The 24,576-nt window shown below is 46.3% G+C and overlaps 1 protein-coding gene across 1 annotated transcript; it reads left to right on the forward strand.

Moving 5' to 3' along the window:
• On the forward strand, positions 1-24,406 carry FAM162A (family with sequence similarity 162 member A). The gene is made up of 5 exons (XM_062208835.1): positions 1-107; positions 15,356-15,478; positions 18,087-18,195; positions 21,822-21,930; positions 24,136-24,406. Exons 1-5 carry the CDS (start codon positions 74-76, stop codon positions 24,226-24,228), a joined length of 468 nt encoding a protein of 155 aa, XP_062064819.1. The 5' UTR covers positions 1-73; the 3' UTR covers positions 24,229-24,406.
• The last annotated feature ends 170 nt before the right edge of the window (positions 24,407-24,576 follow it).

Genomic DNA, 24,576 nt, shown 5'->3' on the forward strand with positions numbered 1-24,576 from the left:
CCGGTGACATTGAGCGGCCCGGCGCCGCGCCGCCTGGCGAGGTGCTGCTGTGCTGTCGGCGGAGCAGGCGGCCATGGGGAGCCTCCGCGGCCTGCGCCTGGCGGCAGGTGAGGAGCTGGCCGACCCGGGGCAGGCAGGGCGGGATCGGGAGAGACGCAGCCAGCGCGAGCTGACGCCGGACGCTGGGGGCTGGAGCAGAGTGTTCCTAGAGCCTGGCCGTCGGTCCCGCGCCCGGGCCCTGACTCCCTCCCTTTCCCTCATGCAGTCGCCTGCCGCCTCTGACTCCCTCCTTCAGGCACCTGCCGGCCCCAGAACTGCCGGCTGCCGGCTGCGCTCCGTTTTCCACCCTAACCTCAACACCCGGCGCGCCCTGCTTGAGTCTTGCCTCTCCTCCCCTCACCCTTCATCTCTCTGGAGTCTGCGCCTGCTGTCAGCCTGGGTCTGGGGTCTCCTGCTCCTGGGAGTGTTTGAATAGGCAAGGGGTTCGAGGTCCCAGAGTTTGGGGCATTGTTTTCTTAAAATGGGGGACTCGGGTACTTTTACACAGTTCTGCAGGGAAGCGCGGTTTTCTTGGGAGAGGTGGGATCTGCGGCTGCTTTCCATCGTAGACCGTTGTGCGATGGGTGTTTTTCGGAGCCAGGAGTCTCATTGGCGTTACAGGTAGAGCCTTGGCATAGACGCGGCTCCCAGGTCAGAGTGCTTGCATCGCGAGCGGCGTGGAAGGAGGCGCCGGGATAGATGGCTCCTAATGGCCGGTCACCTTTGTGAGCTTTGATAAGAAACCTTCCGTTTCTTGGTTCCACGTTATTAAAGAGTTGTGTAATTTCACTTTTCCAAAGGAAGAAGCAGCTGCACACTTGGCTGTTGAAATAGTGTTACATGTAAATCAAATAATGGGAAAACAACTTGAGTATGAAATCGTTTCTCAGATTTGATACCTAGCCAAAAATAAGGTTAGCTTTTTATGTATCTTGTTTTCCAGGGGAATGAATTGGAAAACATGTTTGAGACTGGAGAGTGTTGTTTACTTCCTTTGAAATTAAAACCCCCCTCCGCTTAAAAAGAAAGGTCCCAATAGTATTATTGCTTTCATTGCTGTTTGACAGTTTTGAACTAATTCACCTAAAAGTTTTGTGTATGTCGTGTTTACTATTATCAAGCTTTTCAGAAGGCAAGGGAGTCACTGCTCTGAGAAAAGGTAAAATGGGCCGTGCTGGCTGGACCATAACCAAGACCAAATTTGTTGGAAGTAATTTGTCTTGCTTTGAGACTATACTTATACATCATGAAAATCCCAGTCTCTTTGCAGACTTCTGATTTTTAAGAACTTCACGACTGCGTACATAATCAAAACAAAATTACTTGAACCATTTCTTTTACTAAAGATAGAAAAATGTGAATAGTACACAAAGGATGTTATATGAGCAACTTTCTCCAGATAATCTTGTATGAAAACCTGATGTTTTGTGAGCAACTTAAATTTGTCTTTATCTGTTTTTGGCCATCTTATAGCTAAACACTTTCACATACTTTTTTTTTTTTACTTGATTGCTGTCTCCTAACTGCCCTCTGAGGTGAGTCTTATCATCCCCTCTCCATTTGATGAAAGAAAACCATAGGTCTTGAATGAACTATTCAAGATCGCATCGTATCACCAAAAAATACCGGGAGTCCATATGGGCCTTCTGGAATGCAGGCTCTTGGCGGTTGTTGAAGCTGCTCACTCAGCATGTTTCTTTGTATGTATTTGTCACGGCCAGCTTGGTTTCCTTAATGTAAAATGGGGAGGGGTCATCATCTACATTTTTATTTGTGGAAATGGAAGTACACATTCATGCACAAATGGATTTTCAAGAAAGAAAACTTACTTAATAAACAACCTTAACCAAAGGGATGGTTGATCAAATAGAAGGACAATCTAAACAGACTTCACATATCCACAGTGTCATTTGGAGGAAGTTGCTTTGGGTGAATGAAATTTCAAATAACCAAAACTTAACCCTTTAAAAAATGGACTTCTGATTGTGTCCACTGCATATCTTTGCTATCTTCCCTTCACAGACTGGTGCCAAAATGTGAATAAAAGAGGCTTTTACAAGCTTGAATCTGTTGTTTTGTCAGTATAGTTGTAGATATCAGTAGGAATGGTTGACTTGCAGAACCTGAACACAGATAAGAGGTCTTGTGAACTCTGAAATTATGTTCAAATTTTTAGGATACTATACAGATTTTTGAGAGAGAGAGAGAGAGAGTCAGTCCGTAGCTTTATCTGTTACCCAGGGCAGTTCATGCTCTTTAAGTTAAAAGGCATTGATGCAGATGACTGGGAACAGACACAGGGAACTATGGCTGCTGACCCACACTACACTTGAGGGTAAAGACTGGGTCTGTTTTGTTTTTACTAAATCCTTAGCACTTAACAGTATCCAGCTCATAGATGACAGGCAATACATATGTTTGATGCAGGACACTAGGAAATATCTTGGAACATGCGGATAAGGTGAGTTTTTGCATCTCTTTCCCCGTGATGGTCTCCAACAGGATGGTGATTCAGTTAGAGGAATGGAATGGGCTTTCCAGAATATCTTCTCATGCTAAGAAATGTATTACTACCCTGAACTCCATTGGCTTGCCAGATTTTAAAATGAGTTTATTTTCAGTGTTAATATTACCAGTGTACTGTGGGCTGCCTCCTTGTCAGTTTAACGCACATCCCAGAGCATAGGAGTCAAGAGATATCTCAGAAGTCAAGTAGTCTAGTTCTCTAATTTTTCAGATAAGGGGACTTAATGCCCAAGAAAGAAAGTGACTTGCTAAGGGTCACTTGGGTACAAAACTGGAACATGAGCATTGTCTCCTGGCTGTTATTCTGAGTTTATTTCCACCACATTCTCCTTCCTCTTTGTTCTTGCTAACCAACCCTACATGAAAATGTAAGTGCTCCCATCTTTGGCTTTGCTGTTTACCCCTTTCTAGGTCCTACCCAACACATTTTTGAGCACATGCTACACACTGTACACTGTGGAAACTCTAAAATGAATGCATTGCCCTACTTTCTAGGGCATGTTTATTGAAGGGAACAAGTCTATATAATACACCTAGGGAATGTGTACTGCATAGTGTGTATTTAGTTCTAGATGACAGAAGAGATCATCAGGTGTGGTGTCCCAGAGCTGGTTCTCATGGACTTTGTGCATTCTCTTTTCCAGTTTCACAGTCAATGGTGTTACACTGGTAGCTTGAACTCTGCTCTGGTGGGAATTATTGGCAACCGTTGCAGGTCAGGGCTTCTCCCTACAAGCCCCCTCCCAAGAGCCAGTACAGTAGTGGCTTCAAGAATTCACAGGAAGGAAAAGTCATGTTGGTTAGGATTATCAACTAAAAGCTCTGTTGAACCAGTAGGGGTGGAAGTGACGTGACAAAAGTAGGCGCAGTAATGAGTAAGTCTAAAGAGGGTTGAAGGTTAGTAGGGGAAAGCATTACCTTGGATTTTGATCAGGAGGTAATAGGAAATACAATGTTGCCTTTGAGGAGTTGGAACTAGATGAATTTGGACATAAAAAGGAAGCCTTCAAGCAAATGTCATCAAAGAAACATTTTTGGAAAATTAGTATGGCAACTGCATATGAGATGAATTGCTGCTATCTGTGATGGTATGGAAAGCAATGTCTGAAGTGATGATGAAAATGACAAAAAGGAAAATATCTAAAAAGAGTCTTTAAAAGAAGTGTTCCAGTTTGGAGATAGTGAGTACTTTAAACCAGGACTTTAAGAAAAGTTTTTCAGTATAGAGGACTGCAGAAATGTTGGCCCATTGTCAGAAAGGAGAAAGTTGGGAGAATAATCTGAAATACCATTAAAGACGTGTTTGTTTGGCAGAGAAGGTGGTGTATTTGAGTTGTAAGTGGCGTTGACTTACAAGTAATGATGGGACCTGTCAGTTGAAGACCTGAGGACAAAGGATGCATAAAGTTTTGGAAACGATGATATGGGACCCATCAGCATGGAGGAGTCCTTTCTAGAGGGTGGCACAGAATAAGGGCAAGACATAGTTTTGCCTGGACATAGTTTAAGTAATAGGAAGTGGCAAAGAGGACATTAAATATAGATCTTCGAGCTTGGAGACGAAATGAGAGAATGTGATGACATGATGTTAAGGAGGAAATGTGTCTTTGTGCAGCAGAGAGATCAGTAGATTCTAATGGCTATTAAGATGGTAAAAAAGGGGTTAGCCCTGTGGTGTAGTGGGTAAAACCACTGCCTGTAATACCGGCAACCCTCATGGGTACCGGTTTGTGTCCTGGCTGCTCCACTTCCAATGCAGCTCCCTGCTAATGGCCTGGGAAAGCAGCAGCAGATGGCCCAAGTCCTTGGGCCCCTGCCACCCATGTGGGAGACTTTGATGAAGCTCCTGGCTCGTGGCTTCTGCCTGACCTAGTCTCAGCTGTTGGGGCCATCTGGGAAGTGAACCAGCAGATGAAGATCTCTCTCTCTCTCTCTCTCTCTCTCTCTCTCTCTCTCTCTCTCTCTCTCATTGGCTCCCCTCTCTCTGTAAACCCTTCAAATAAATAAATCTTAAAAAAAAAAAGATGGAAAGAATAGAGTAAAAAGAGTTAACAATGAGACTAAAATGGATTCTTCTGGCTAGAAGGAGGTCACTAAAGCTAAAACAATTTTAGTAACATGATTGGAAGAAGAAAGTAGCAAATTGCATTGTGAAAGAAGGTAGTAGATACATGAGCTTATTCAGTCCTTTGAGCTATGAAAGGAAACAGTATCATTTTATTTATAGGTCCTGTTGAGAACAAGTGAACATTTTGTGGCATGAGGTGATTCTCATCAGCTACTGATGGGAGTAGAACTTTGTTCAGCCTTTCTAGAAAGTAATTTGTTACATATACAGAGAACCTTAAAAGGACTCCTTCCTGGCCGGCGCCGTGGCTTAACAGGCTAATCCTCCACCTTACGGCGCTGGCACACTGGGTTCTAGTCCCGGTTGGGGCGCCGGATTCTGTCCCGGTTGCCCCTCTTCCAGGCCAGCTCTCTACTATGGCTCGGGAAGGCAGTGGAGGATGGCCCAAGTGCTTGGGCCCTGCACTTGCATGGGAGACCAGGAGAAGCACCTGGCTCCTGGCTTCAGATCAGTACGATGTGCCGGCCGCAGCGGCCATTGGAGGGTGAACCAATGTCAAAAAAGAAGACCTTTCTCTCTGTCTCTCTCTCTCACTATCCACTCTGCCTGTCAAAAAAAAAAAAAAAAAAAAAAAAAAAAAAAAAAAAAGGACTCCTTCCTTTACCCTTCCACTGATTAAGAAAACCATCAGGAAATACCATCAAAGATTTACCTAGAAAACTGGTGATTGAAACATTATAGTAGTGAGAAGCAGAAGATAAATCCAGCTGTGGGGAATGATTAAATTCAGGTTAGATGTTAAACAACCATCAAAAGTATGACTATCTTGATAAAATATATGTGATATAAATGAGATATGTGATTATCTGATAATAAAAAACGTATATGTTGCAAATAAGCATGGGAAAATGTCTGGAAGAAAGACAAGTTGTTATCCTCAGATGATGTGATTATGAGACATTTATGTTTCTTTAAACCTTGTTTAGGAAATTTATATTCATTAAATAAAAGCTTTAAAAAAAAAAACCTTGTTTTAGCTTCGAAATTTTCTGTAATGAGCAAGATTTCCTTTTATAATTTATAAGGTTTTTGTTTGTTTATTTAAGATGGGTGAGATGACATTTGGCAAGGAAAAGGCAGTGGAAAGTTAGGAACCAGAGGTTGGGCTCAGTTTGGTCCAACATCTTTCGGAAGAGGGCTCGCAGATGGAAGGGCTCAGGAGGAGGAGAACTGATGTTCTCCCGAGCCCGCAGGGAAGGGTGAGAAAACAGATGGAGACAGGGAATCTGTGTCTGGCCCAGTCCAGGTCAACAGCTAAGGCCTAGAGAGTTTCAGATTGCCTCTGCTGGCAGTGGGCTGGAATGCTGATGGGAGGAAACGCGATCACTAAGGAGCAGCCCCATCTCAGGGACACAGACTTGAAAGACTTTTTTGCATAAGTCTCCTCCAACTTGAAAACTGGCCAGGCTCCAGATGTTTATTTAGAAATCTGGTGTATGAACTCTGAAGGTCTCCCCCAGCCCCCCGCCCCACAGAAACCATCCCACAAATGGTGGTAAGAGTCTGGCCCACAGAAACGCAGGGCTCCCATGTCCTGCCCATTTTCCTCCTCGAGGCTTCTTCTCATCTGTTGGGGCTTCTTCATTACTGCAGCTGTCCTATTGGCTCCACACAATGCACTTGGACTACAGTGTTGCTCCCTTTACCCTGCTCTGCCCTCACCCCAAGGCCTCTCCTGCATTCTGTGCTCAGGTTTATCTTCCTAAATCACCGTTAGTATCACTCTCTGCTCAAAACTGCTCAGCCTGTTTGGCAAAGTCTCTTGGAGTGTGGCAGACAAAAGAACTCTCACTATGGAGGAGCATGGGTGGCCACAGTACCAGAGCCACGGCGAGTTAGGCCAAAATCATCACTTGAGTCCTGGAACAGCAGTGTGGACCTCACTTACACAGTGGAGTTAGGCCCATGAACACTGGTAGCCTGGCGGGCAGATCCAGGAGCCAGTGCCACATACGAGAGCCAGGAAACCAGTGTTTGAAGCCAGAAAAAAATCCATCCCTTGTCAGAACAACTGCAGAAGGAGATTTCAAGCCATTCGTGTCTGGTCATGAAAAGGTTCAGAACAAGTGAATATTTCAGGGGTCTTGGTTTGTTTTGTTCTGTTTAGCCTGTACAGCAGCCCAGTTTTATTTCTAATATGGAGCTTAAATCAGTGGTTCTTAGTCTAAGTGAGCTCTGGGTGGGAATGAGCTCTCTAATTTCCATAAGCAACATAATTACCATAACCTATTCATTCCTTTTTTTTTTAAAGAACCAGGTCTACAGAGTAATAACAAACATTTGACCTTCAGTTCCAGCACAGCTACCAAATACAGTAGTGATTAGTATGCAGATGAACTTGGGTATCTTCAGGATATTTTTTTGCTGCTGAGACTTAAAATTGACTCCGATTCAGAAAACAAACCTTCAGTGTTCCTTATTCACACTTGACCTTTCCTATGGCAGCAAATGTTGTGGTGCCATCAATATTCTTTTTCAATGTTCAGAGGCTTAAATGGGCATTTACTCCTAGCATAAGGTTAAAAAAGTCTATCCATGGGAAAGCCTCGTTACCCCAGAAAAGCTTCCTCCCACGTAAAGTCACAGCAGCCACCAGCCTTCTGGAACATTAGGCTAAGGGAATGAAGTGGACAGGCTGTTATTCTCATATCACTGGGGTAGGATCAGCTCTGGGAATCTGGACAGGCATTCACTGTGATAACCAGACAGTGTCAGCCTTTATCCATGAGGAGGGATGTGAAATAAAAGCTCTTGTTCCCAAGAGGAATGAGAAGGTGAGACAAGTGGGAGCATTTCACCCTGCATTCATCAGGTACCCAGTTGTGTGTGAGGTGCAGCTTGCTTTCTGCAGTCTGAAAGCCTGCGTTCTTCAATACCATCCACAGAAGTTCCAGACTTCTCATTGATATGTAGGAGGGGCCGGAGCCGTGGCTCACTTGGCTAATCCTCCACCTGCAGCGCCGGCACCCCAGGTTTTAGTCCTGGTTGGGGCACTGGATTCCATCTCGGTTACTCCTCTTCCAGGCCAGCTCTCTGCTCTGGCCCGGGAAGGCAGTGGAGGATGGCCCAAGTGCTTGGGTCCCTGCACCTGTATGGGAGACTGGGAGGAAGCACCTGGCTTCTGGCTTTGGATCAGCGCAGTGCGCCAGCCGAAGCAGCCATTAGGGGAGTGAATCAACGAAAGGAAGACCTTTCTCTCTTTCTCTCTCACTGTCTATAACTCTACCTGTCAAATAAAAAAAATAATAATATGTAGAAGGGAGAGGTAAGACAGTGAATTGGCTGTTGGAAGAGGATTTTTTAAACCCCACCAAAAACAAAGGTAAGGGGCCTTTCTCAATATGGCAGTACCTTAGAATCTCATGTGGAGTCGTTCAGATAATCCTGATGCTAGGGTGCTGCTCCCAGAAGTTGGAATTTCACTGATCTGCATCGGGGGTGTGTGAAGTGTGAAGTCTCTTTCCAGAGCAGTGCTTCTCAAACTTGAGTATGCATAGACATCACCTGGAGGGCTGCAGGGTCCAGGAAACAGATTTCTAGGCCTCATCCCCAGGGTTCAGAAGGCTTAGAGTGGGGCCTGAGAGTCTTCACCTCTGTGAGGCTCTTAGCTAAGGTAAAATAGTACTGTTCTAGATTTTAGGTTGTGTAGTGTTGGTTTCTGTGTTTCTGTGTGTCAGTCATAAAGTAAGTGCTCAGAAACTTGAATATATATGAGTATCTATTTGCTTCTCAAAATTTACTATTCCTATAAATACTTGGATATCTCATTAAAAATGCAGATTGAGGGGGGCCGGCACTGTGGCAGATCGAGTAAAGCCGCTGCCTGTAGTGCCAGCATCCCATATGGGCACCAGTTCAAGTCTGGCTGCTCCACTTCCAATCCAGCTCTCTGCTATGGCCTGGGAAAGCAGTAGAAGATGGCCCACGTCCTTGGGCCCCTGCACTTGCATGGGAGACCCAGAGGAAGCTCCTGGCTCCTGGATTTGGATCAGCTCAGCACTGGCTGTTGCAGTCATCTAGGGGGTGAACCAGCAGATGGAAGACCTACCTCTCTCTCTCTCTCTCTCTCTCTCTCTCTCTCTCTCTCTTTTAGCCTCTTCCTCTCTGTAACTCTGTCTTTAGATAAATAAATAAATTTTTATTAAGAAAAAGAAGTGCAGATTCAGAGTATATTGGTCTAGAGTGGGACTGGGAATCCACCTTTCAAAAAGTCCCCAGGTGATGTCAGCCACATTGGAGACTGAAAGGACTATACCGTACTGTTAACTGAAGTGCAGACTTTATTTGGAGCTCACCAGTTATTTCTGTGATGTTTATTTACAGTTCTAGGATCTAACCCTGGTTACCATGTTCCATTTAATTGTTCGGTCTCCTTAGTCTCTTCTGATCTGTGACAGCTTCACAGACTTTTTTTTTTTTCTTGAGGCCAGCACTGTAGCGTAGTAGCTTAAGCCTCAGCCTGTGGCCCCAGCAACCCACATGGACACCAGTTCCAGTCCCAGCTGCTCCGCTTCCAATGCAGCTCCCTACTATGGCCTGGGAAAGCCATGGAGGTTGGCCCAAGTCCTTGGGCCCCTGCACTCATGTGGGAGACCTAGAAGAAGCTCCTGGCTCCTAGCTTTGGAGTGGTGCAGCTCTGACTGTTGCAGCCATTTGGGGAGTGAACCAGCAGGTGGAAGGTATCTCTCTCTGTCTCTCCCTCTCTCTGTAATTCTGCCTCTCAGATAAGTAAATAAATCTTTTTTAAAAAGGATTTCTCTTTTTTTTTAAGTCATTTATTTGAAAGGCAGAGTGACAGAGAGGCTGGTCCAAAGCCAGGAGCCAGGAGCTTCTTCCAGGTCTCCCACATGGGTGCAGGGGCCCAAGGACTTGGGCCATCTTCTGCTGCTTTCCCAGGCCATAGTAGAGAGTTCAATTGGAAGTGGAGCAGCCAGGACTCAAACTGGTACCCATAAGGGATGCTAGCACTGTGGAACAGGGCTTTAACTCGCTGTGCCCCAGCGCCGGCCCTGAAAGATTTATTTTCTTTATTTGACAGGCAGAGTGATAGAGGGAGAGGGAGAGACAGAAATCTTCCATCCACTGGTTCACTCTTTAGATGGCTGCAAAAGCTGGGGCTGGCCCAGGCAGAAGCCTGGAATCTGGAACTCTATCTGGGTCTCCCACATGGAGATTGCCCACTTTGGCCATCATCTGCTGCTTTCCCATGAGCATTAGCAGGGAACTGGATCCAAAGTGGAGCAGTCAGGACCTGAACCAGCACTCTGATACAGGACGACAGTGTCTCAGGCCACGGTTTAATCTGCTGTGTCACATGCCAGCCCACACAGTTTTTGGTTTTTATGACTTTGACAGTTTTGAAGAATACTGGACAGATATTTTGTAGAATGTCTCAGTCTGGGTGGGCTTGACATTTTCTCACGATTAGGATTATGGGTTTTGGAGATGAATAAAGACCACAGCAGTACAGTGCCTTTCTCATCACATCATACTTTGCTGTACACAGGATTCATGACTGGTGGTTTTAGCCTTGGCCAGTTGGTTTCTCCCCTGTAAAGTTACTTGTTTTTTTCCTTTCCATGCTCTGTTCTTTGGAAGCAAGTCACTGAGATGAACTCACACTTAAGGAGGCTAAGGGATCCAGGAGGGAGGAGTATCTACATATATTTGACATTTTTCTGTAAGCAAAATGTGTCCCTTCTCCCTGATTATTGATTCATCCTGTTTATATTTATATGGGCATGAACTCATGTTGTATACCTTGGGTTGTAATCTGTTGCTGCCTTACTTGGCTCAAGTGATCCTGGCACCATGAGATCAGTGCCTATATCCCTTTCTTGCCCCCATCCTTTTCTTTCTTTCTTTTATTTATTTATTTATTTATTTTTATTTATTTGACAGGCAGAGTTAGAGAGAGAGACAGAGAAAGGTCTTCCTTCCGTTGGTTCACCCCCCAAATGGCCTCTATGGCCGGCGCGCTGTGCCAATCCGAAGCCAGGAGTCAGGTGCTTCCTCCTGGTCTCCCATGCGGGTGCAGGGCCCAAGCACTTGGGCCATCCTCCACTGCACTCCCGGGCCACAGCAGAGAGCTGGACTGGAAGAGGAGCAACTGGAACAGAATCCGGTGCCCCAACCGGGACTAGAACCTGGAGTACCAGTGCTGCAGACAGAGGATTAGCCTAGTGAGCCGCATCGCCGGCCCATCCTTTCTTTTTTGAGCACATCTTTACTTTCCCACCCTTGTATTTTCTCTTCCCCAGGGCAGAATCATCCACTTTGTTTTAAGAAGCCCTGGCTCCTTTCACTGGAAAATGGTTTTTAGAAACCAAATGTGAGCATCAGGTGTGCTCATTGCTACTGAGGTGTCACTGACTGTAGGCTCTCCCAGGGAACAGAGCTAGGAAATACGTATATGTGTCCCCCAGCATAATGGTTGATATTTTAAAATGTGTGTATGTTAAAGTTCTTTGTTCTGTACAGTTCTCTGGGTTTTTAAGTAAATCATTGGCAAATTTCTTAGGTAGCAGATTACTTGCAACCCACCTGACAACTGATTTTTTTTAAAAAGATTCATTTGTTTGAAAGTCAGAGTTACATAGAAGGAGAGACAGAGAGAAAGATATATCTTCCATCTGCTGGTTTACTCCCCAGATGGCGCCAGCAGCCTATTGAGCCAGACCAAAGCCAGGAGCCAGGAGATTCTTCCAGGTCTCCTATGTGGGTGGCAAGGGCCCAAGTACCTGGGCCATCTTTCACTGCTTTTCCCAGGCCATTAGCAGAGAGCTGGATAGGAAGTGGAGCAGCCAAGACATGAACCATTGCCCATGTGGAGTGCTGGTATCACAGGCAACAAACCACAGCACTAGCCCCTCTGAAAATTGATTCTTTTTTTTTTTTTAAAGATTTATTTATTTATTTGAAATAGTTACACAGAGAGAGAAGGAGAGGTAGAGAGAGAGGTCTTCCATCTCCACTGGTTCACTCCCCAATTGGCCACAATGGCCGGAGCTGTGCCAATCTGAAGCCAAGAGCCAGGAGCTTCTTCTGGGTCTCCCACGCAGGTGCAGGGGCCCAAGGACTTGGGCCATCTTCTACTGCTTTCCCAGGCCATAGCAGAGAGCTGTAGCAGAAGTGGAGCAGCTGGGACTTGAAGCGGCACTCATATGGGATGCCGGTGCTGCAGGTGGTAGCTTTACCCGCTATGCCACGGTAGCGGCTTTACCCACCACGCCACAGCACTGGCCCCACAACTGATTCTGACACTGCATTATGAAGCACTAGATGGACAATCTTTCAAAGGTCGCTTTCCCCTCCAGCAGTCTTTGAACCTTCATTCATCATCTCTGATTCTCAGATTTGTCAGGTCCCATTTTGCATCACCAGGATTATCTCCAAGATGATCCTGAAATACTAAGGAGAAAAGCATCCCTCCCTCTGTCTGCTTTCCATCATGGGCTTGGAAGGAAGGGGACTGTCAGGAGAGAAGCCAGTGCTTGAACCCCTCACCCCAGGTGACCTGCTGAAGCCTCCACTAGCAAAGACATGTGTAAGGCACTAGTTTTCAAATTATGAGTCTGCAGACAGGCAGAATCAGCATCATCGGGGCCTTGTTAGAAACGCACTCTCGAGCTCCCACCTCCTAAATCAGGAACTCTGGCAGTGGGGTCCAGTGATCTGCATCACAAGACCTCCAGGAGGTGCTGGTACACACTGAAGTATGAGGACCTCTGTGATCCACCAGCCGTTTGCCAGTCAGAGCCTTAGAGGCAGCTGTGAGGTCTCATCTTGACTTCCTGCCGCGGCCCTGGGGACACAGCACTGGTCACAGAGGGACAAGGCTGCAAGCGCAGCCTGAGGGTTAAAGGGCTGTTTTTCTTTGTGACCCATCAGAGGATGGAAAATTTCTGCCTTTTTGTTTTTTCTTTTTGAAATACAGACGAAAGTCCAAAATAAATCTTTATCATTTGATTTCCAGCAGTTACCAATATGATAAGTAAGGAACCAAGTTTCTTTTCCAGAAATTTTTTTTTTTTTTTTTTTGGTGGAGGAACATTTCTGTCCTGAATAGCTAGGGTAACACACTATGTCTATTTGAGAAAGAAAAACAAGGTCTTAATGACACTGCAACTTGTTTGTGCTTTCATCTTGTTACAATTGCAACATAAAAAACGTGAATACCTCAAGTACTTCATACTTTTTTTTTAAGGTTATTTATTTGAAAAGCAGAGTTTCAGAGAGGCAGGGGCACAGAGAGGGTTTCTATCTGCTGGTTCACTCCAAAGCCAGGAGCCAGGAGCTTTCTCTGGGTCTCCCATGTGAGTGCAGGGGCCCAAGGACTTGGGCCATCTTCTATTGCTGTCCCAGCCCATAGCAGAGAGCTGGATGGGAAGTGGAGCAGCAGGGACTCAAGCTGGTGCCCATATGGGATGCTGGCACTGCAGGTGGCAGTTTTTACTTGCTATGCCACAGCGCCGGCCCCAGTGATAACAGTTTTTAAAAACTTTTTTTACGTTGGTCTGTTATTTCTACTGTGCATAAGGCCATATTTTTATATGTTTTAATCATTTATACTTCAGAGAGGTAAAGGTTATTTATTGGCTTACAGTCTGAAACTACAATAAGAAAAAGTTGGGAGAGGTTTTTTTCTTTTTTAAAAATTATTTATTTAGGGGCCGGTGCAGCGGCTCACTCAGTTAATCCTCCGCCTGCGGCGCCGGTTGCTCCTCTTCCAGTCCAGCTCTCTGCTGTGGCCCGGGAGTGCAGTGGAGGATGGCCCAAGTGCTTGGGCCCTGCACCCGCATGGGAGACCAGGAGGAAACACCTGGCTCCTGGCTTCGGATCGGCACAGCGCCGGCTGTAGCAGCCATTTGGGGGTGAACCAAGGAAGAGCTTTCTCTCTGTCTCTCTCTCTCTCACTGTCTATAATCTATCTGTCAAATAAAATGAAAAAATATTTATTTATTTATTTGAGGGCTAGAGACAGGTACAGAGAGCTTACATCCATTGGTTCACTCCCCAAATGCCTGCAACAGCTGGCAATAGGAACTCAGTCCAGGTCTCCCACAGGGGTGGTAAGACCCCAACCACTTGCGCCTCACTGCTGCCCCCCAGCGTTGGATCCCTAGTAGCAAGAGGCTGGAATCGGGAGCCAGATCCAGAACTAACGCAGGAAGTCACTCCAGTGTGGGACAGGGATGTCTTAACTGCTGTGCCAGACCTCCTATCCCAGGGAGATATGTTCTGATTTAGGTAAATCTCTTATGTCTTCAAATCTAAGAATAAACTACATATATAAATATATGTCATACATATTTTATATAAATATGTGATTTTAAAATTACATAAAATTCATAACTATTGGAGGCCAGCGTTGTGGCATAGCAGGTAAAGTCCCCGCCTGCAACACAATCCCTTATGGGTGCTGGTTCATGTCCCAGCTGCTCCACTTACAATCCAGGCTCCCTGCTTATGGCCTGGGAAAAGTGGTAGAGGATGGCTCAAGTACTTGGGCCCCTGCCATCCATAGGGAAGATCCGGATGAAGAGCCTGGCTCCTCGCTTACTCCTACTTATTGGCTGTTGACCCCCCCTACCCAGAGTTTACCAGAGTATTATTGGCAACTTGGCCAGTATTATTTATGTGTGACTTGGGGGAGGTTGCTAATCTTTGCCCAGTGCCATACAGAATATTGCCACCAGAGCTATTTTTGTGTACATGTGAAATACACCAACATAACATCTACAGCTGATGAAATTTTTATAATTTCCTAATCAGCAAAACATTTATATTTTAAAACAGCACCAAGCTTAACACTTTAAACATAGTTTGTGTATCTTATATGTAGTATAGTATATTCATTTTCTCTTTTTTTACTTACTTTTTTTTCAGATAATATCTTTTTAAATTTATATCATAGTCAAAGGCTTAATGGCTCTATTAAATAAGGAGTTCAACAAATAAAAAATTCAAAAACCGGCCGGCGCCATGGCTTAACAGGCTAATCCTCCGCCTTGCGGCGCTGGCACACCAGGTTCTAGTCCCGGTCGGGGCGCTGGATTCTATCCCGGTTGCCCCTCTTCCAGGCCAGCTCTCTGCTATGGCCCGGGAAGGCAGTGGAGGATGGCCCGTCTTTGGGCCCTGCACCTGCATGGGAGACCAGGAGAAGCACCTGGCTCCTGGCTTCGGATCAGCGCAATGCGCCAGCCACAGCGGCCATTGGAGGGTGAACCAACGCAAAAAGGAAGACCTTTCTCTCTGTCTCTCTCTCTCTCACTATCCACTCTGCCTGTCAAAAAAAAAAAAAAAAAAAAATGCAACAGAACTGAAGATCCAGATGTAAATCGTCACACAGCAGTCAACCAATATTCAATGCAGGTGCTAAGACCATAAAAAAAAAATTCAAAAACCATAATGCAGCAGGAAAACAGGCAAATGAAAAGATAATCATCTTCACTTATATATGTTTTAAAAGAGTCACAAAATCATTACTACTATAGTGGTGTTTAATTCCTATCAATTTGTTGGACAAATATTTCAAGCAAAATTCGGCAAAACACTGTATTTGCAACAGAACTGCTAGTTGTCTAAGTGAGCTGCTTCCGATAAAATGAAATGTAGAACTTGCAGGCATTTCTCAAACACTCAATTTTCTTTCTTTTCTAGGAAATTGTTTTAGATTATATGACAGAAGTGCTTCCTCCTCTCTAAGGCTCACCAGAAACTCCGATTTGAAGAGAATAAGTGGCTTTTGCACCAAACCACAAGAAAGTTCTAAAGCTTCATCCAGTAAGTTTTTTACAGATTTTTCTTCCATTTATGGAGTAGCTAGCTCCCAAAGAGTAGGATAAGTTGGAATGAAAAGACCCCACGGGAGAGCTACGCTAGGGGTTTCTACTTCACAGCCTGTCGTATTGTTCAGGCCTCCCAGTTTGTACTCAGCTTGAATGTGCCCACGTGCACAGTGGTTTGCTTTCCTCACTTGTCATCTTCATCTCTTGCTTGAAGGGTTGGTTGGATTGGAGCTTTATTCAGGAGTATAGATGCACCAAAGTGAATAGAGGTCTAGAAATTTATTTTGTAAGGGACCCCAGAAATGCAACCCAATCAAGGAATTAGGTTTTGGGTAAAATATAACCAGAGCCAAGCTCCTGCTTCACCATTGACTTTTACCATGTCCAGTCCTATCCCTAATTCAAACCCTTCACTGTCACCACCATGGGAAGAAGGGGCATATAAGGAAACTGTGTGGTCTGGGGTGATATGGCTGCTTCTTTGTGGGAGTTCACTTGGGCCAGGCAGGTCTTGGTGAGGGGGAAGGAACCATCCCTAAAGAATATTCATCAAGGGGTTTGCATGGTAGGACAGTGTTTAGTTGCTGCTACAGTGTGTTAAGTTGCCGCTAGGGCCACCAGCACCCCATACTAGAGCACCAGTTTGGGTCTCAGCTGCTCTGCTCCCAATCCAGCTTCTTGTTCACGTGCCTGGGAAGACAGCAGAAAATGGCCCAAGTGCTTGGGCCCCTGCACTCGTGTGGAAGACCCAGATTGAAGTCCCAGCTTCAGCCTGCCCCAAGTGGGAAAATTAGAAATAAATCTAAATGTCAAATAATGAAGGTTCGATCTGCTGACAGTGAGATATTATGCAGCTCTTGGAAATGGTGCTTACAAATAGCATGCACTAGTGTGGGAAATGTTATAATGTTAGTGAACAAAGCAGGCTAGAAAACTATATTGTAAGAAGCACATGCACAATATACACATATAAGAACTAGACATAAAGTCACAGCCGCCCATGCACGTGGAGACAGTCTGGCGTTCTGTGATCCTTAGCTTTTCTGCTCCTTGTCTGCAGTGACTTCCCCTTACGGTCTGCTTCTAGACTTTTCTATTCGTCTGCCTCCTTGGCACGGTCCATTTCTTTCTGCTGCCTCTCCCTCTACCTGTGCCCTGCTTGGCCTCGCGCTCTCCTGAGTGCTGTCTCGGGCTCCCCCCTGCACTGCTGTTGATCTCTACTCCTTTCTGGTGAAACCTGCTCGGGGCCAGATTCCCTCCAGCCAACAAGCCCAAAACGCAGACTGCACCTTCCTCCCATAACTGGTTCTTTCCTCAGGTTTCTTTTGGTTAACAGTGCAACTGTTGTGTTAGTCATTCACATTTGAGGTTCTTTGTTGTCTTACTCAGTCTCTAGATTCTTTTGCTTTAAATTATTTTCCTTTTATTTGAAAGGCAGAGAGAACAAGAAATCATCTGTGTGCTGGCTTATGCCCTGTGCTTTACAACAGTCAGAGCTGGGCCAGGCCAAAACCAGGAGCCTAAGCCGTAGTCTGGGTCTCCCACGTGGGTGACAGGAACTCAAGGACTTGAGCTGTCATCTGCTGCTTCCCAGAGTGTTACATTAGCAGAAACTGATTGGGAAGCAGAGGAACTGGGACTCGAACCAGGTACTCCAATAGTGGACGTGAGCCTCCCCTGCTGCACCAAATGCCCACCTCGCTCAAATTATTTGAATCATTCTCAGATTTAGTTCTTTAAATCTCTGCCCCTTATTAAAACGCTGGTGCAGAAATTATAACCTAGCCCTTGTATTATAGCCTCTTGATCCCCCTTTGTGTCTTCCATCCATTCTACAGGTTGGTCTTCCTAAGACATGAACTTCTTTGCTTGAAAATGAAAAGTAATTTCCAAAGCAAGTCTTAACTCCTTCGCCTAGTATTCAAGTTTGTCTATACTTTTACCTTGCAACCTTCATTCTACTGGTGTCAGCTTATTTCCTCACTGTCCCCTGCTTATGTCATCCTTACCTTCACGTGTTTGTTTATTGTATTCTTTCAGTTTCAATGCTGAGGGCTCATGGTGGAAAATAATGATTTTATTTTACCTCAATCCTCATGAAAATTTGGAATTTTATTTGAAAAACAAGGCATCCTGGGGCTGGCATTGTGGCACAGTGGGTGAAGCCACTGCTTATGCGTCCCAGCCTTATGAGTCCCACTTCTGACCCAGCTTCCTACCAGTGTGACTGGGAAGGCAGCAGAAGGTGGCCCAAGTGCTCGAGCCCCACCACCCAGATGGAGTTCTCGGCTCCTGGTTTCAACCTGATCCAGGCACGGCTGCTGTGGCCATCTGGGGAGTGAACCAGTAGATGGAAGATCTCTCTTCCTGTCTCTGTTCTCTCTCTCTTTCTCTCTCCTTCTGTCATTCTGCCTTTCAAACAAATAAATATTTAGTAAAAAAAGAAAAAGAAGGCATCCTAAGAAATTCCATTCCAAGGAAGCTCTAATAGCTTGAGGTTTCTCTTGTTTCTGTTCAGTGAAAAAGCACAAGTAGTTTTTTTGGCTACATTTGAGGGTCTTCCTGTCCAATAAACACGGATTCCTGTCTGGCTTTTCTTACAGGCCCTTACAGCCACAGAGTGCCATTGCACAAACCTACAGATTGGGAGAGGAAGATCCTCATCTGGTCCGGTCGTTTCAAAAAGGAGGATGAAATCCCAGAGACTATCTCGTGAGTGTTAAGCTTAGCACTGGAAACAGCGTTCATCTCCCACTGATGCTTCAGGGGCAAAACAGTTCTGCCACATCTGAAAACATGTGCAGCCCTAAGGCGTCATCTGTGGCGAGCGGCTGCGGTGAAGGCAGTGCCGGTACCCGGCCTTGCCACGGGCTGCTAGGTGGTGACTTAGGGAGAGCTGTCAGCTCCTCTCAGATCTACCGCCTGTGTAGCTACAGACGTGTGATGGAATGTAGTTTGTTTTTATCTGGGTGTAACAATTAGCTCACAGTCACAACTGTGTCTACAAGATCCACTGGCCTTAGGCATAATGATATTTATTTATTTATTTATTTTTTGACAGGCAGAGTGGACAGTGAGAGAGAGACAGAGAGAAAGGTCTTCCTTTGCCGTTGGTTCACCCTCCAACGGCCGCCGCGGCCAGTGCGCTACGGCCTGCGCACCGCGCTGATCCGAAGCCAAGAGCCAGGTGCTTCTCCTGGTCTCCCATGCGGGTGCAGGGCCCAAGGACTTGGGCCATCCTCCACTGCACTCCTGGGCCACAGCAGAGAGCTGGCCTGGAAGAGGGGCAACCGGGACAGAATCCGGCACCCCAACTGGGACTAGAACCTGGTGTGCTGGCGCCGCTAGGCGGAGGATTAGCCTGTTGAGCTGGCGCTGGCCAGCATAACAATATTTAGATGCAACACACTTCATTTCTTGGATTCAGGAAGGAGTGCTGCCTTCGGTCCCCACGTTTCCTTCAGCCCAGTTCTGGTGGGCGTCTGGGACTTCTCAGAGTGTGTAGCAGATGAGTACAGGTTCCTTGTACCCAGGGTTTCTCAGCCTCAGCACTGTTGACACGTGGGGCCAGAGAGTGTATTAGAGGATGTGCAGCATTCCTGGCTGCTGTCCCTGGACGCCAAGAGCCTTCACTTCATGGTGACCATCAAAAATGTTTCCAGACATTGCCAGGTAGCCTGGAGGGGCAGAAATCACCTCCCGTTGGGAACCAGTGCTCCAGCCTCGTGCTAAGGACCCCAGCTGGTTGGCATCTTGGGCAGGAGAGAGTTTGAGAGGTAGATGCTGTTTCCCCCTGGGGTCCAGAGGCGGGGACCGTGGACAAAGCTCCGGGAAGTTCCCTTTCATCAAGAAGCTGTTCTTAGACCTGGCTTCCTGATGGGGAAGCTCTGGGTTCGTTCTGGATCTCTTCTCCTGGAAGACCGTGGCGTGTGCTTCCTGTGTCCCATGGCTTCTGCCAGTCACTTAGCTGGTGCGCTCCTTTCCCTGGAAGTCTCAGCGGGAAAGCCCCTGTCCTCCTCAGCCCTGGGCAGCGTCCTTTTCTGGGAAATGGAGCACGTCAGACGTAACGGTGACGTCGAGCTCTTGCCTGTCCTAGCCCAGCAGGAAAGGAGTGAGTACAGGTTGAGCACCTCTTATCTGAAAACCCAAAATCCAGAATGTTCCTCAATCTAAAACTATATGAATACCAACCTGGCACTGTTCAAAGGTTAGAGCATTTTGGATTTCAGATTTTCACATAAGGGATGCTCAAGCCATAGAGTCTACATGAAATTCCAAGATCTGAAACAGTTATGGTCCGGGCATTTCAGATAAGGGGGATATTCAGCCTGTATGTTCCAGTGGTCCTAATAGATGCCCTATCGACTCTGATGTGGAACACCTCCCGTGTTCTGCCTGATGGTTGGCTCCAGGATCCCCTCAGGCCCAGAACGCTGCCTAGCGAGTCCCCCTGGAAGACTTCTGCGAGCCTGTGTGTGTCCTTGTGCTGAAGGCATTCGGAGCAGGCACTGCTGAAGCTTGCTGATTCTCACTGCAGCCGCACGGTCCTACTCAAGTGCATTTTGCTTTCTGAATGTTCCCTTACATGTACAGTGCATCACTCTTCCTGAGGGTCACAGCACACACTTCGGCTGGAAATACCAACTCAGAAAATGCTGTCCGTCTGGGCAGTTTCTGGTTGGTGGGCTCTCACAGGCTCCAACCTGAGTAACTCGCTGCCCTTCGTGTTGCCCCTGGCTCGTACCCCTCTGCAGACTCAGCACCATGGCTGGCGAGCTCACGGGCCCCAGCTCTCACGTCACATTGTGTGAGCTCTAGGGGCCTCCTCCTACCGACCTCAACAGCCCACAGCCTCTGCCTTCCTGCAAGCATTTTTAAAGAGCTTTTACCCCCCCCCCGTTCCCTCCCCCAACTGTAAAAGTAATACAGCTTAATATTGGGGGAGGGGGAGGGGGAGGAGCATAAAAAAGCACCCTAATCCCGTCATATAATCTCTTCCTATTTACACTGCTGCTGAGGAGAAGTTCTTTATTCTGGGCCCCACTGAGGCTCTGCCAGGCGCCAGATAACAGACCCACAGTCCACCTGCAGAATCCATCAGCAGGTACAGTGGCCTCCTCTTTGGCCTTCTCTTCCATGTTAGACCTTCTAGCTTTCACACGGGAGTGATGATGCAACCACCACGTTGTGTTACGGCACCTGGGTCTGTATTCAGTAGGCAGGTTAGACAGCTGTATCTCAAGTTCACTGTCAACTCAGTTTTAGCAAAACATTCATTAAAAGGCAAACATTGGCCGGTGCTGTGGCTTAACAGGCTAATCCTCCTCCTTGCGGCACCGGCACACCGGGTTCTAGTCCCGGTTGGGGCGCCAGATTCTATCCTGGTTGCCCCTCTTCCAGGCCAGCTCTCTGCTATGGCCCGGGAAGGCAGTGGAGGATGGCCCAAGTCCTTGGGCCCTGCACCCGCATGGGAGACCAGGAGAAGCACCTGGCTCCTGCCTTCGGATCAGCGAGATGAGCCAGCTGCAGCGGCCATTGGAGGGTGAACCAACGGCAAAAAGGAAGACCTTTCTCTCTGTCTCTCTCTCTCTCTCACTATCCACTCTGCCTGTCAAAAAAAAAAAAAGTAAAAGGCAAACATTAAGGAAGCATTGCTTAACAGGCTCTTTTACAATCTATTCCTTGTTCAAGACAGAGAGCCAAAAGCTGGCTGGAGATGAAGGGTCTTCAAAAAAGTTTATGGAAAAATGAAATTCAAAGGTAAGCTTTTTATGGTGCCAAAAAAATTAAATCTTGAAATCCATGCATAATTTTTCATAGTATGCATTTTCCATGAACTTTTAAAGACCTGTGTACAGAACATTAACTCTCGTGATTTTTTGTTTTTTCTTTCTAAATTGAGCTCTGTTGAAACTTACAAAACTCATTGTAGTATCTGTCATCAGGACATCGTTCAGTTATCACATCCCATAGTATCGTCTTAAGGAGAAGCAGTGACTAGTTTCACTTCTGGTGTTGCTGCCTGGAGGCTGAGCCAGCACGGGGCTCACCAGAGCGAGCATGGATTAACACGCCTGCCTTCTTCCTTTATGGTCATGCCCGACTCCACTCGGTCTTCCCACTTTCTTCTTCTCTTACACTACAGCTTTACGCTTGTGCTGTCTTGCTGTATTTTGTAAACAGTTATGAAACGTCCCGTCCTCTCTCAAGTCCTAAGAAGTCTCCTTTCGACCTCTTTTATCTGTGTCGACACCACTACACTTCTGATCAGGGACCTCGGAGAGAAGGCCGCAGAGTGTCCTCATAGTGTCCTCACAGTGTCCTCACTGCATCTTTAGGTTTGAGATGCTGGATGCCGCGAAGAACAAGCTCCGCGTGAAGGTCAGCTACGTGATGATCGCCCTGACGGTGGCAGGCTGCATCTTGATGATCATTGAGGGCAAGAAGGTGAGAGTGGGCGTCCTGTCTGCCTGTTCTCCACGAAGGACCTGGGGAAAAGGGATTGGCCCTAACATTCACCCTCTGGGAAAAGAAGGCTACTTTCTGTCGCAGAAATGATAAGAAACAAAGACAGACAATGTAGACATTGTAGACAATGATTTTGATTAAGTTCACATTGTGTAAAGGATGAAAAGTGTTTATTAGGACAGATGCCATACATAAGATGAACACATTGCATTATTAAATAGCATATTTAACACGTGCATGTTTATAAAGCCCTCTCAATGCAGGCTTATTTCTCCTCACTAGAATTGCCTTAATCAGGGTAAGCATTCTAATCAGGGTTTTTTATTTGATGCTCACCCAACCAGGCCATACGTCTAAGGGCCATAGCTCCTAAGTGGTGCATAGGAACCTAAGTGCAAAAATCTTTGGTTTAATGCAGATTGTAATTTGTAGCTATCACTGAGTACACATTGCATTCCAGGTACGTTGCTGGTGTTTGCCTCACTGGGTATTGTCCTCTTGACAGCACTATTAAGATAGGTGCCATCACTAGGGCCCTACTTAGAGATGAGGAAAACTTTAGTTACATGCCCAAGGCCACCCATCTCCCTCATGACAGAGCCAGAATTGGAACCTAGACCTGTCTCATTGAGGGAGTGGTCAAGCGGCTCCCATTCACTGAGTGCTTATATGGAGCAGGTACTGTTAAACTCAGTTAACCACCACAGTACCCTAAGAGGTCGGTTTTCTTATTTCCAGTGTTAGAAAAGAGGCACCTTAAGCTCAGTGATGTTAAGAACTTTCCCCAACCTCCCGTAGCTAACAGTAGCAAGGTGAACTTTCAGACACAAGTTTGCAGGTTTCCAGACTTTGTGCTATATTACATTGTCATTAAGATGTAGTTATTTTTATATTCAGCAGCACTGGCCGAACCCTTCTTTTAATACCATGTATAATTCTATATATCATAGCTTCTGTGTGGAAAGATTTGTCTTTTAACTATCAGATATTAACAGGGTTCTCCCACACACCCGCTGTTAACTCATTTCCTTATCCCCAGTGGCTCAAAAGAAAAAAGGAAGTGAGCTTTTGGCTCCCTTTAGTCTTGCAGTGAAATGGAAATACTGACCATTTTCGGCTGACCTCAGTAGAGTACAAAGGGGCAAGTGTGCTGACCTGGGTGACGTTCTCTTGAGAACCCCGATCCTGTCGCCCTTCTCTGTCTCCCTCTTTGACCTCTTATGCATAGTTCTCAGAAAACTCCAGAACCATGTGGACAGGATATATGGGTTTCTAGAAGTCCAAGCAGTTTGTATTGCTTTTTTAAATGCCTGATTATCCTGGCCAAGTGTAAGTACTCAGAAGCAAGTTATTTCCCTGGGATCCCTTCTAGCTTCGCTTCACCCAAGGGTATATCCCATCTCTAGACCATAAAATCGTTAACATCCATCTCTTCTGGAATTTGTTTTCAAAAAGCTGGCAAATGTTATTGGAGTGGCAAACTTCTGAACTTACTACAATTCAGATTGGAGAAATTAGCCAGTGTATGTTTCAACTTCCCCTACAGCTGCTATTTCCACTCTCCTCCCCCTCCCATACTAACTTCTTCGCACCTGGAATCACAGAGATCTAAGGAAATACCAGCTCGAAAGGGTGCTGGTGCCACTTATTTGGAATAAAAATTATCACACTGGTCTGTGATGTGAGCCTCTTGTCATGTCACAGTTGCTGTGGAAGGAGAAGGTGGGCACCTCCCCCACCCCCCACCCCCCGCCCCGTTTGCTCCCAGAGGATAGAGCTGGACGGTAGATTCTGCAGGAAGTGACCCATGGTAGCGTTTTTGGTAAAGTCTGGGGTTTCCAACAGTGAAGAACTAAAAGGATGTGAGAGTGTGCAGGTGAGTCAGGGAAGGAGAAACAGTAGCAGCAAAGGAAGGTGACAGGAGAAAGCAGGGATGGCAATGGCAATGAGAACAGATCGTACACAGAGAAGGTGGCAGGAGCGGACGCCGGGGAAGACGGGAATGCAGTGTAAGGAAGGAGAGCGAGGAAAGAGGTGTGGCGCCTCTCCTGAGCTGGAGTGGAAGGCCCTGGAGCAGAGTGCTGTCCCAGAAGCAGAACCCTCCCTGCTCACCCTGTCCGCATCACAAAGACATCCTCCCACACCAGCACAGATAATCACCTGTTCTGATTTGTTTCACTATAGGCCGCCAGAAGAAATGAGTCTTTAACAAGCTTGAACCTGGAAAAGAAAGCTCGTCTGAGAGAAGAAGCAGCTCTGAAGGCCAAAACAGAGTAGCAGGGGAATCCATGTTTGGCTGGATTCTGACAATCCAGGAATCATGTTGCAGCACCAAGCCTATGTTGAAAAGAATGGGGGATGAGGAGTCATTTCATAAATACATTTTGCACAGACTTATACCATTTCCGTATTTCTGCTGTAGAGGTACAAATAAATTTTCTTGCAGAATAACTTGTCTACTATGTTTTGTAACTTTGATCCAAGTACAATGCAGCCTCTTAGCTTTTTGGAGAAAATAAAGAGACAACTTACTTCAATTCCTTAGAAAGTCGTGTATTGTCCTCTTACCTTCCTTGTATTCCCATTGCACTGTGACTGCTCTCCAGAGGCCCAAGCGGCCATGTG

Source organism: Lepus europaeus, chromosome 2 (assembly GCF_033115175.1).
Source record: "Lepus europaeus isolate LE1 chromosome 2, mLepTim1.pri, whole genome shotgun sequence".
NCBI classification, from domain to species: domain Eukaryota; kingdom Metazoa; phylum Chordata; class Mammalia; order Lagomorpha; family Leporidae; genus Lepus; species Lepus europaeus.